The sequence below is a fragment of the Chenopodium quinoa genome, unplaced genomic scaffold (genome assembly GCF_001683475.1).
Source record: "Chenopodium quinoa cultivar QQ74 unplaced genomic scaffold, ASM168347v1, whole genome shotgun sequence".
Classification (NCBI taxonomy): Eukaryota; Viridiplantae; Streptophyta; class Magnoliopsida; order Caryophyllales; family Amaranthaceae; genus Chenopodium; species Chenopodium quinoa.
The window spans coordinates 1,856,421-1,868,785 of NW_018742899.1; the positions used below are offsets into that span (position 1 = coordinate 1,856,421).

Genomic DNA, 12,365 nt, shown 5'->3' on the forward strand with positions numbered 1-12,365 from the left:
TTATTGAGGTTCGACAGTGCTTTACAATTAGAAGGATGGTGTGACTCAGATTGGTCGAGTTGTCCTCTATCTAGGCGTTCTTTGACCGGTTGGTTTGTGCTTCTTGGCTTATCAATGGTATTCGGAAGACCAAGAAGCAACCTCCTCTGGCTCGTTCATCAGCAGAAGCAGAGTATCAATCTATGGCAGATGTCACTTGTGAGTTGAAGTGGTTAAAGCGGTTGCTTGGGGACTTGGGTGTAAAACATGAGAATGGGATGCACCTTTATTGTGATAGTTAGTTGGCTTTGTATAATGCTCAGAATCCGGTGTTTCATGAACGAACAAAACACATTGAAGCCGATTGTCATTTTGTCAGGGATGAAATTAATGATAGGATGATTAAACCTTCGTATGTCTCTACGACGATTCAGTTGGCTGACATTTTTACTAAGGCTTTGGGAAAAGTCAAGTTCGAGTTTCTCCTTCGCAAGTTGGGTGTCCGAGATCCGTACGCTCCAACTTTGGGGGGGGGGGGTATTGGGATATATTTGAGAGATATGATAATATTGTGAATGTTGTGAAAAGATAGCATAGAATATTTTGTGAATTATCTTAGGAATATTTGGTCTTGCCCTCCAAGTATCCTAGTCTATATATTTTGTATATGGCCGTGAAGGTTGAATGAGAATTACAGAACATAATTACAGAGTATATTTTAGCATATACTAAGTAGATCATTCCCCTAAAAAAATTACTCCCTCCGTCCTAATATATAGTTCTTGTTTGTGTTTTTTCACGATATTTAGATATGGGAGGAGAAAGTGGATGTAATACATAAAAAAAAGGGGTGAAAAATACAATTATATACAAAAGTTATAGAGGAGAAAGTGAATGAAGTACATAAAGTACAATTATAGACAAAAGTTATAAAGAGAAAATGGAAAAAAGTAAAAGCCAAGTGGAAAATTAAAGGGTAATTTAGGACATACAATGAATAAAGTTAAAAAAATGAGAGTATAATGGTCTTTATTTACATACTATCTAAAAATAGAAACAGGAATAATATTTTAGGTCTCCAAAATAGAAAAACAGGAACTATAATATGAAAGGGAAAGAGTATAAAATTTCAATATTTAACTCATTTAGGTGCCTTAATAGCAAGATGTGATCCATTCATCTTCAATACAAATCAAATAACTTGTGTAATATGTATGTATTGGCGTACAAGTCATTTTTCTTCCGTATTATGTATAAATAGCAACAAGATTTTCTCAACATCATATTCATTAATCAAATGGAGTCTACACCTACAACAACCAAAATGCCAACAATACAAGAAATTGAAAGTGAGTTTCAACAACTTCAACTTTCCCTACCAATTGATCATTGGATGGGTATTTTTCCCATTAACCTTTACCAAGGCTTTTGGTGCCCACTTCTTGAGCCCACAATCTCATTGCAAACCCATTTCGAGGCCCATAATACCGATATCATTTTAGCTAGCTTACCCAAAACGGGCACAACTTGGTTAAAATCTCTCCTTTTTGCTATTGTTAATCGGAATAAATTTTCCGATATTACAACACCCTCTTCGAATTCAAAATGCCCACGAACTTGTTCTTCAATTGGAGGCCAAAGTTTACAAAAATATTCAAGGAAGTCAACCCGATCTTACCAAGTTATCCTCACCTCGACTCTTTGCCACCCATATACCGTATTTGTCACTACCAAAATCAATGAAAACCTCCAACTCCAAGATAATTTATGTATGCCGAAATCCTTTGGATACTTTCGTTTCATCATGGCATTTTTACCGCCAGCTTAAGGTAAATACGGGTTTAAAGCATTTTTACAGTCAGTTGAAAGTAAATATGGGTTTTAAGCATCTTTTCCGTCAACTAAAGGTGATTATTGGCTTTTTCTATTTTTACCGCCAATTTAAGGTAAATATGATAGAGGAAGATTTTAGTAAGTTTTGTGAGGGGAAATTCCCATATGGCCCCTATGGTGATCATGTACTTGGTTATTGGAAGGAAAGCGTACAAAATCCAAATAAGGTGTTGTTCATGGAATATGAAGGGCTAAAGGAGGATCCGAAAGCTCATGTGAAAAAGCTGGCGGAGTTTGTGGGTTACCCGTTTTCGGAAGAGGAGGAAAACAAAGGACTCATAGATGAGATAATCAAACTTTGCAGCCTTGAAAGTTTGAAGGAAATGGAAGTGAATAAGAATGGTAGTTATTATGGGTTTTTTGAGAACAAAGCATTGTTTAGAAAAGGGGAAGTTGGAGATTGGACTAATTATTTGAGCCCTTCAATATTTAAGAGTTTTGATCAAAACTTCCATGAAAAATTTAAGGACTCTGGCTTTTCTTTTACACACTATCATCCTCTTACTGAGGCTCCTAAGTAAGCAGGATGAAGGATTTTATTCATTAAATTGTAAAGTTTCTATTTTTTTTCAGATTGTTTATAATACTAATTGAATTAATTTGTTTAGCTCTCCTACTTCAACAATAAAACACATGTACGCAAGTTTTTTATTTTTTTTTACTACATCCGTTTCATATTATTTGCAATGATTTGACACAAAGTATGAGTAGAAAATGTCTAATTGTTACAAATAATATGAAATGGAGGTAGTAATTTGATTTATGTGTTCTTATAATTTATATATAAAATAATATAGGATAATTTGAAAAATACCACCATCTATTGTTCACATTTTGTACAATATCACCTCCATTTTTTTTTTAAATGGTATATTACCACCTAGTTTTCTCAAAAACCAAAAAAACTCCCACCACTTTTGCCCAATTTCCCTATATGACGTCAGGGTGGGTCCCACTAACAATTTTCATTCTCTCTTCCTTCGAATTTCACCTTTCTTCTTCCCTAATCATCCTAATTAACCAATTTTGCAACAAATTAACCCTAGAATCAACTCCCCAAATTTAATTTATAAACTCTAATTTCAATTCAAACACCCCCAAATTGATTTTATAAACCCTAATTAAACAAAACTCTCTATAGCGAACATGATTATGCCCTCGATTTTGCATTGTCGTTTTCTTGAAGAACAAATTAGTGAATTAAAACCCTAAACAACGCCTAATTGATTCACAAATTGATTTTAAAATTAGACAAAGAGGAAGAAGAAGGAAAAACATAGGTGAGAATCGAGGGAAAAGAGAGGTATAATTGGTAGTGGGACCCACCGTTACGTCATATCGGAGAGTTGGATAAAAGTGGTGGGAGTTTTTTGATTTTTGAGAAAACAAGGTGGTAATATACAATAAAAAAAAAACTTAACGTGATATTGTAAAAAATATATATGAACAATAGATGGTAATATTTTTCAAATTTTCCAATAATATATTCCATAATATAATACTCCCTCCAATAATTTATGTTATTTCCATTTAAATATTTTTATGAGATGAAAAAAGTAAAAGTAGTGGGAAGAATGAACAAATAGGATAGGACAATGTAATGAGTTTATTTATTTATCTTACATTTGATTTCTCAATTGGCTTTGCTTTCACAATGAACAATGATCTATTAATCTATTACATATCATACTCCCTTTATTTCAAAAATATATATTTTGATTTTGCATAGTCTTTAAAACTTAGACTTGACCAATTGATATCTAAATAAAATTTTTAAGAATTCTGTATTATATAAAACTACACATTGAATGAATCTACGTGATATATATACATATACATACTACTTATGAGAATATTTATTTTGCCAAAGTTTTAAAAGTTTAACCTTAAAAATTTGAAAAATTAACATTATTCTAAAATTAAATGGAGGGGGTATCATGTAAGGGATAATGACATACAAGTGCATTAAAGACGAAGTTCGTTTTTAAGCCCGATCACTAGATTATAGTGACATTTGACATTCAAAATGATGGGTACGTACTTCCTTTGTTTCTTGTTTTGGTCTTGAAAATTATAAATATTAATACACATATTTCATCGTCAATATTTTCAATTATGCATTACAAATTATTTTTTAAAATAGATATTTAACATAATCCCACGTAATTATTTTTATTTATATTTACCAAAGATTATTTAGGCTTAAAGTGATAGATCGAATTAAAGATTTCAAATGAGACAATATGGATTATAAAGGATGGAAGGAATGGCGCATTATGCCATGTGGGTATGACTTCTAAAAGATGACCTGGCATCAAAGGCTAGAGATAGACATGAAATGCTAAGCCTTTAATTGATAGACATGGCATCAAAGGCCATGAAATTAATAAACAACAATATTTGACACTTTAATTTTTCATCAAGTGTCGCTCCATGTAGACTTGTAGACACTTAATTATGTCTCTCCAACCCAAACTCGGTAATGGATCAGGTTGCGTATCCGATTAAAAAATTGCTGCTTGAGATTGACATTCGCAATTTTTTAACTGGTCTCGCGACCAGCCAGCGCTACAAAAATGAACATTTACTAGAAAAAAAAAATGAACATTTAGTAATTGAACATTGTAATATATAAAAATGAACATTTATAATATAAGAATAAAATAAACAGACTATAAACTGAAAAAAGATTGTACATCTAATGTTATATAACTGAACATTTCAGTTGTAAATAAAAATGAACATATCATTTTGTTGCTTATTCATCAACATTTTTTTAAGCTTGAAGTGAAATACCTTGATTTGTTCAATTATCTTGAATGAATATCTTGCAATTTGCTGAACTATATGATTTAATACCAATTAAATAAATTAACAATATGTTTTTTAATAATGATCAAAATGCTAATGTCTTATTAATGCTAATGTTAACTGAACATCCTTTACTATAAAAACGAACATTTTATACAACTAAACAAACAAAAAAACTTGTATTAATTAAAAAAGAAAATGAACATTTATTTTATAAGAATGAACATCATACGACATGAAAATGAACATTTATTTTATAAGAATGAATATCATACTGCACGAAAATGAACACTTAATTATTGAGAATTACAAAATAATTGTAAAATATGCTCAGTTAGAAAATGTCCATTTTTGTTATTGTAAATATTTATTTCTGAACGAGAGACCAGCCAGAGTTGGCTACTTGGCTGGTCTCGAGTGCAGCTAACAACAACTGATTATTATTAATACCACAGTCCATTTTTATCCTAATCCAGTTTGTTTCAGGCCCAAACCTTTTTCCTTATTTTATTCTATGCCCAATCCATTTAATTCTAACCCAAAAGCTAATCTAAGCCCTTTTGGAATAATCTTGACTTTGAAAACACATGAAATCGACCACTAAATAGATCAAATTGAATTTCATTGTCAGTGGGGCGGGTCAAGTAGGAGACCCGCCCCAGTGGGGCGGGGATGGGTCTCGGTTTGGCGGGAGGTGGGACGGGGATAGTGATAAAAACCATACCCGCCATGGGTGATGGGGCGGGGGTGGATTTTAGGTTATACCCGCCCCATCCCCACTTCATACCCACCCCGCTCCGCCTGCTCCATACCCACATCCATATATATTATTACATAAGAAATATATATATATATATATATATATATATATATATATATATATATATATATATATATATATATATAAATATTAAGTAAAATAATATAGTAAAAGTATACTACATTATAATATACTTATATTATAAACAAAAAAAAAAATGTACAACTTAACAATGATTTATTTTAATCATTATTTTGTAGTATTGTTGTATTTGGAAGGTGGGGATTAGGCGGGTCTTATGTGGGGATTAGGTGAGGGTAGATATTCAAGTGGAGGGTGGGGCGGGGATGGGGATGAATTTTGAACCCGCCGCGGGGATGGGGGTGAGGGTGGGGATGGGGATGAAAATGTTAGGCAGGGATGGGGATGGAAAAGCCAACATCCGCCCCGCCCCGCCCCATAACATCCCTAATTAAAAACTGGATAATAACCTAATTAGCAAGGATCTTTCTAGAAGTTTTCTGATTGTCACACCGCGACGAACTGTAAGACATCAAGAATGTAGAGTATGTGAATGATTGCACTCATGGCTGTCAATATATTTGATTAATTTGCTTATATTTACTCGTTTTCTTTTTAGGCAATATATAGGACTTTTAATTACCATGATAATGAGTAGCTCTATTATTTATAAAAAATAAGTTAATTTATGTTTGGAAAAGATATATAAAAACTCTATTCTTGGCAAAAGTATGGAAGCATCTATTATGATTTGATTTGATTTGATTTGATATTTCCATTGAAGATGTAATCGAAGTTACTGTTAAAAGGTGGTGAAATCTAATTATTTTTTTTTTTATTTTTTTATTTTTTTTTTTTTTTTGCGTTTTGTGGTTGGTTAAACAAAATAAACGAAAAAACAGAAGGTTGAATCTAGATAGGGTGTTTTGAGGGGTGGTAAAATATAATTTTTCCAGTTTTCCTAATATATAGTATGCATGTATTATAAATTAAACACTAAATATATATGGATCTTAATTAAAATTTTGATTTCAAAATTGTTAACATTTAAATTTAAAAAAACTTTTTAAGTATCCATATCACAACAATAATTTGATATAGTATAAATTTTTTTCTTAATATAAGATTAAAATATAATATGTAAAAAGGACGACAATGATACATATGTCAAGAAATCTAAATGAGTATGCAGAATGAAAAGCTAATAAAATTGGTTGAATTTTAAGATTTTTAAAATGAGTCTGTAGAATAAAGAAGTACATTTATTTAAATCTTAAGGAGTTTTAACACAATTGTAAAATATAAATAATTACTAGTATTAGATAATTAAAAAGCTGGTGTGATGTACGAAAAAAGTCTTAAGACAAGATAAGACTAATTTTGTTTATAAAATCCTCACTTTGTTCTTTATATAATTAAAATTTTAATTCTTATCCATTTTCTATTTATAATTTCATCTGTCATCTTTATTTCACGTTCGAAAGGTTGAGCCATATTATTGCCTTAAAGTAGAGTTGAGTACCAAATTATGAAAGTGGAAGTATGGAAACCCCGATCGGTTTTTTTTTTTTTTTTTTTTTTTTTTTTTTTTTTTTACGAAGTGGAAACCACGTTTGATAAATTAAAAATGGTTGTTCCATAAAATTGTTATCCATCCAAAACCCCTACCTACCTATCTACTAGTATAAATATGGTCGTTCCAACTCAAGTTTACATAACTAAGCATATACAAGTATATACACAACAAATTAACAAAATGAGTCAAGTGACAAAGTGTCTTACTAATAAAGTGGTGTTCGTAGCCATGGCAATGCTTCTCATGGCCTTTGTCGCGGTCTCAGCCACCCGTCCTTTAGTGGCCGACGAAACACCAGCACCCGGCACTCATAGAAAACTTTCTTTTACTCTCTTCTTGTTCCTGCATAGAAAACTTGTTGAAGCTTCTGGTTATGTATCTGCTAGTGATGATTATGATGCTCCAGGGGGATATTAAGGTTATACCTAAACCAACAACAAATTCATCCTATAATTCATATTATTCAGATGTTGTTAATCAACGATCATTTGCTGTAGCTTTAGTTCCAGACATATGACCTTGATAGTATTCATTGTTGCCTTAATTGATTATCTTTATTTTATGTACCATTACTTGTTTCTTTTCCTTTTTTTTTTTTGAAGAATCATTACTTGTTTCTTGTACCTGCTGGCTTTATTCTCTTTTCATTTGCCTCCAAATGTAATTGATCATTAATGTTTATTCATCTTACATGTTATATTTATATATTTTTTTATTGAGGAAATCTTTTATGTTAACTTTATATGATGATGTACAATTAAAGCATATGAGTATTTTTATCGGTTTATTTATCGTTATAAATAAATATCCTTAAATCGACCCGTACTTCATCACATACACATGTCTGATACGAACAACCTCCTAGCTCGAGCGTTGTTTAGTGTAGAGAGCCACAAGGGCATGATATAAACAATACTTAACCTTGTTTATGCTAAATGTTGCACTCGTGATTGGTTGTAATTGATAGAGTATAAAACATATTCCTGGACCTCAACCATTAGCTTAAACTTTTGGTTGAGTTGGTACCTTGACATGGTATCAGAGCTAGTGTGACACAAATTTCACGGGTTCAAATCCCATTCACCCCTCCTTTTAAAGTAGAATATTTCGCACAGGGTATGCCGCAGAAGACCCATGCTGCATTCACATTTCAAGCCCAAAGGGCTCTCATGTGAGGGTGCGTGATAAAGTATAAAACATATTCAATAGATAGAAGAATAACCAAGTTCAAACACTAAAGAGACTGTCAAAATCTACTGAACGCCATTAAAATGGAGCTAAGAACACAAATTGAAAGAACGAAGAAGAAGGAACTTCTATATTGAAAACCAGAGAAAAAGACAAAGAGAGCTTTTGGAGTAATTATTTTGCATGAATTTATTACAATTGTGCAAGGCTATTTACATCTAGCAACTAACTATAAATCAGGAAAAGTAAAATAACAGAAATATACAACTGGAAAATAGATTCAGTTATAATAGAATTTTGTTATTCAGTTGGGTAGCTATCTTGGGCCTTGATGCTGTGGACTTGACTCAGCAATGTGCTCAACACCCCTCAGCAAGCTGGACTATGGATTGAATAGGCCAAGTTTGGACAAAATATCTGCAAGCTGAGCTGATGGAATGATTTTGGTGAAATCAGCTAGTTGAGAATTAGTAGGCAAGTAAGTCAGTTGAATAAGCCCTTCAAGAACCTTTTCTCTAGTAAAGTGGCAGTCAATCTCTATGTGTTTTGTACGTTCATGGAACACAAGATTCTTTACTATATGGATTCCAGACTGGTTTTCACAATGAAGAGTGACAGGTAACAGATCATTAACTCCCAATTATGCTAATAGCCTGACAGTCCAAGTTACTTCTCCTATAGCACTGGCCATTGCCTTGTACTCAGATTCTGAGGAAGACTTGGATACAGTAGGTTGCTTCTTTGATTTCCAGCTAATTAGAGATGATCCCGATTGTAGAACATAGCCAGTAACACTTCTTCTTGAGTCAGGACAGGAACCCCAATCAGCATCACTAAAGGCTTGGAGTGTAAGAGCAGAAGAACCCTTTAATAAAATGTCTTGTCCTGCATTATGTGCCACATATATGAGAGTATGCTGTATAGCCTCCAAGTGAGAAGCTCTGGGTTTTTGCATGAATTGACTAAGAGCCTGAACACTGTAAGACAAGTCAGGTCTTGTGTTGGTAAGGAAGTTTAACTTTCCAACAAGACTTCTGTACAAAGCTGGATCAGAGATCAAAGGACCATCATCTGCTGTCAACTTCAAATTCTGAGGTAAAGGTGTGACTGCACTCTTGTGTAAAGGAAAGTTACACTCAGAAAGCAACTCATGTGTAAATTTCTTTTGTGTTAGAACAACCCCATTTGGTAAGTAACTGACTTCAATTCCTAGAAAGAAACCAAGTTTCTCTAGGTTCTTGATGCTGAATGTTCAGTCCAGATGAGGTTTTAAAGCAGCAATTGTTTCAACATCATCACCAGTCATTATTATATCATCAACATATATGGCAGCAATGGTGATCTTCCCAGCATTTTTCTTGGTGAACAAAGATGCATCACTATGGCATTGAACAAACCCTTACTTTGATAACTCAATTAGGAGCCTAGAAAACCACTGTCTAGAGGCTTGCTTCAAACCATATAATGATTTTCTAAGCTTGCAAACTTTGCCAGAATTACCAGAAATACCCTCAGGAAGTGTTATGTAGATTTCCTCATCAAGGTCTCCATGAAGGAAGGCATTATTGACATCAAATTGATGCATATCCCATCCTTTATTGGCTGCTACAATAATAACACACCTAACAGTTGACATTTTTACCACAGGAGAGAAGGTTTCTTCATAATCAACACCATAACTTTGAGTGTATCCTTTTGCTACTAGCCTTGCTTTATACCTTTATATTGTTCAATCTGCTCTGAGCTTAATCTTGAATACCCATTTACATCCAATGGCCTTCTTACCAGGAGGTAAGTCAACTATATCCCATGTTTTGTTCTTATTTAGAGCATCAATTTCTTTCTGCATTGTAGAAACCCATTCTGGATGTTTAGAGGCTGCTTTATTTGTATGTGTTTGGTTCATAATTTGAGGAAGATTGTGCAATTAAGGCTTTATGAGTAGATGGAATATCAAAATAGAAGATTAGGTTGCACCAATGTGGGTTTGCTTTTGCAAGAAATTTACACATATAATCTTTCATCCATTTAGGTGGCTCTCTTTGTCGAGTGGAATGTCTAGTATCAGGAACTGTTCCTGAATGAAGAGTATCTAGAATATCTGTAACCTCTGAGGGTTGTATAATGTGATAAGGAAGAGACGATGAATTTGTGCTAGTGTTTGAATCAGAAATAGACATCGAAAGAGGATAAGGAATATTAGGAGATGAGAAAGATGATTGACTAGTGGAGGAAGATGATGTGTCAGATGAGATAGAAACAGGAATTTGGGTTGAGATAGGAGCATGATATCCTTTTGTATAGTCCACAAAAGGATCAATGAAAATATGGTTGTTATTATCATTTGGAAGGAAAAATTGAAAAGGATGTTTGTCAGACTGCAACACATGAAAAGGAAAGTGTTGCTCATAGAAATGAACATCTTTACTTACTGTGATGTGATTATTATTGAGGTGCAAAACTCTATAACCTTTTTGTGTAGGAGAGTAACCAATGAAGACACAAGGGTCTGCTCTAGGATCAAACTTGGTTCTTCCAACTTTAGATGTTGTCACAAAACAAAGACACCCAAAAGCTCTAAGATGAGAAATATCAGGAATTGTCCCAAAAAGCTTCTGACAAGGTGAGAGGTTATGTAAAACAGATAATGGCATTCTGTTAATAATATGAGCTGCACTCAGAACACACTCTCCCCAATATCTATAAGGAACCTTAGATTGAAAAAATAGAGCTATAGCAGTCTCAAGAAGGTGTTTGTGCTTTCTTTCTACTACCCCATTTTGCTGAGGTGTATCACTACAACTTATTTGATGTAGGATATCCTTAGCAAGATAAAAATCAGCAATTTTGCACTCACACAACTCCTTTGCATTGTCTGATCTAATGCATTTCACCTTAAAACCATGTTGATTCTCAGCAAAAATCACAAAATCAATCAGAATCTTAACGGAATCATTCTTAAAATTTAATAAGTGCACCCAAGTATGCCTTGTAAAGTCATCTACAATGGTTAGGAGCATAGTACAGCTATTATGAGTTTTATGCTTGAAAGGACCCCAAATATCTACATGTATAAGCTCAAAAGGAAAAGAAGTTTTTATTAAACTTTAAGAAAAGGGTTTTCTACATTGTCTTGCTTGAGGACATATCTGACAAATGTCATCATTCCAATCTCTTACATTTAAACCAGGAATTACATGACTCAATTGCCTAAAGGGCAAATGTCCTAATTTGAGATGCCACAATTTTGCATCATTATTCAGCTTACAATCAGGAGGAACCTTATTACTACTTGATGTAGAAGCTAGATGAAAGCTATTCTCAAGATTTCTCACAAAAGGAACACTATCTACAAGATATAGGCCAGACTTCTAATTACCAAGAAGAAGTTCCCTGGTCAAGGTAGGACCCTGTATGATACAAGAGGCAGAAGTGAACTTAATAGAGTAAGAAAGGTCTTTGCAAAGTTTATGAACAGAGATTAGGTTAAGCTAGAATTTAGGAATAAAAAGAACATCTTGCAGCACAATGTTTTGTTCTAAAGTAACTGTTCCTACATGGGATATAGAGACTTTTCTACCATCGGGTATAGTTATTGTATCCTCTTCTGAATTCATCATTTTATAGGTATCAAACATGGTTAAATCACTGCAAATCTGTGTGGTCTGTGGCTCCACTATTAATCACCCATCCAGTACTAAAAGCAGAAAAAAGGCAGAGTTTACCTGCAAAATATGCAGCTCTGGAAGTAGTTGGAGCATTTTCTTAAATTTTTAGTTCTTAAACATTTGCAGCTACTGCTCATTCCTTAGAATTAGACAAGTAGCTCATAAACTTGGCGTACTGATCTCTAGAAAATATTGATGTAATGCTGTCATCTCCATTATCATTAAAGCTTACTGAACTTTCACCCTGAGCCATATTAGCAAATTTCTTCTAGCCATTATTAGATTTCTGCTCATTTGGGAAACCATGAAGCCTGTAACACCTATCAATTAAGTGCCCTGTCATCTTACAATGTTCACAAACCAAAACAGGTTTGTTTCCCCTATATTTGTTTGACATGCCTCTTCCTTGAAAACCTCCTCTATTATTATTGTTGTTATAAGGTTGAAAACCAGTTCTGTTGTTGTTGAA

At 33.3% G+C, this 12,365-nt stretch overlaps 1 protein-coding gene and 1 pseudogene across 1 annotated transcript; one reads left to right on the top strand and one right to left on the bottom strand.

Annotated features, from left to right (window-relative positions):
* The first annotated feature begins 1,224 nt into the window (after window positions 1–1,224).
* Window positions 1,225–2,563, top strand: LOC110726989 (annotated as a pseudogene).
* Window positions 2,564–10,111: 7,548 nt separating this feature from the next.
* LOC110727034 lies at window positions 10,112–12,149 on the bottom strand. Its single transcript, XM_021906567.1, has 5 exons — window positions 12,073–12,149; window positions 11,954–11,970; window positions 11,809–11,904; window positions 11,383–11,577; window positions 10,112–11,292 (listed from the first exon to the last, which is right to left on the bottom strand). The coding sequence occupies exons 1-5, from the start codon at window positions 12,147–12,149 to the stop codon at window positions 10,112–10,114; spliced, it is 1,566 nt and encodes a 521-aa protein (XP_021762259.1).
* Between the last annotated feature and the right edge of the window lie 216 nt (window positions 12,150–12,365).

Bases quoted from the DNA above. Each gene is read 5' to 3' on its own strand.
- LOC110727034 (XM_021906567.1), bottom strand. From the start codon at position 12,149: ATGGCTCAGGGTGAAAGTTCAGTAAGCTTTAATGATAATGGAGATGAC. The intron at 11,578-11,808 runs GTAGAAAAGTCT...TATATCTTGTAG, and splicing joins TACAATAACTATACCCGATG to ATAGTGTTCCTTTTGTGAGA. The intron at 11,293-11,382 runs GTCAGATATGTC...TTATACATGTAG, and splicing joins AGATTGGAATGATGACATTT to ATATTTGGGGTCCTTTCAAG.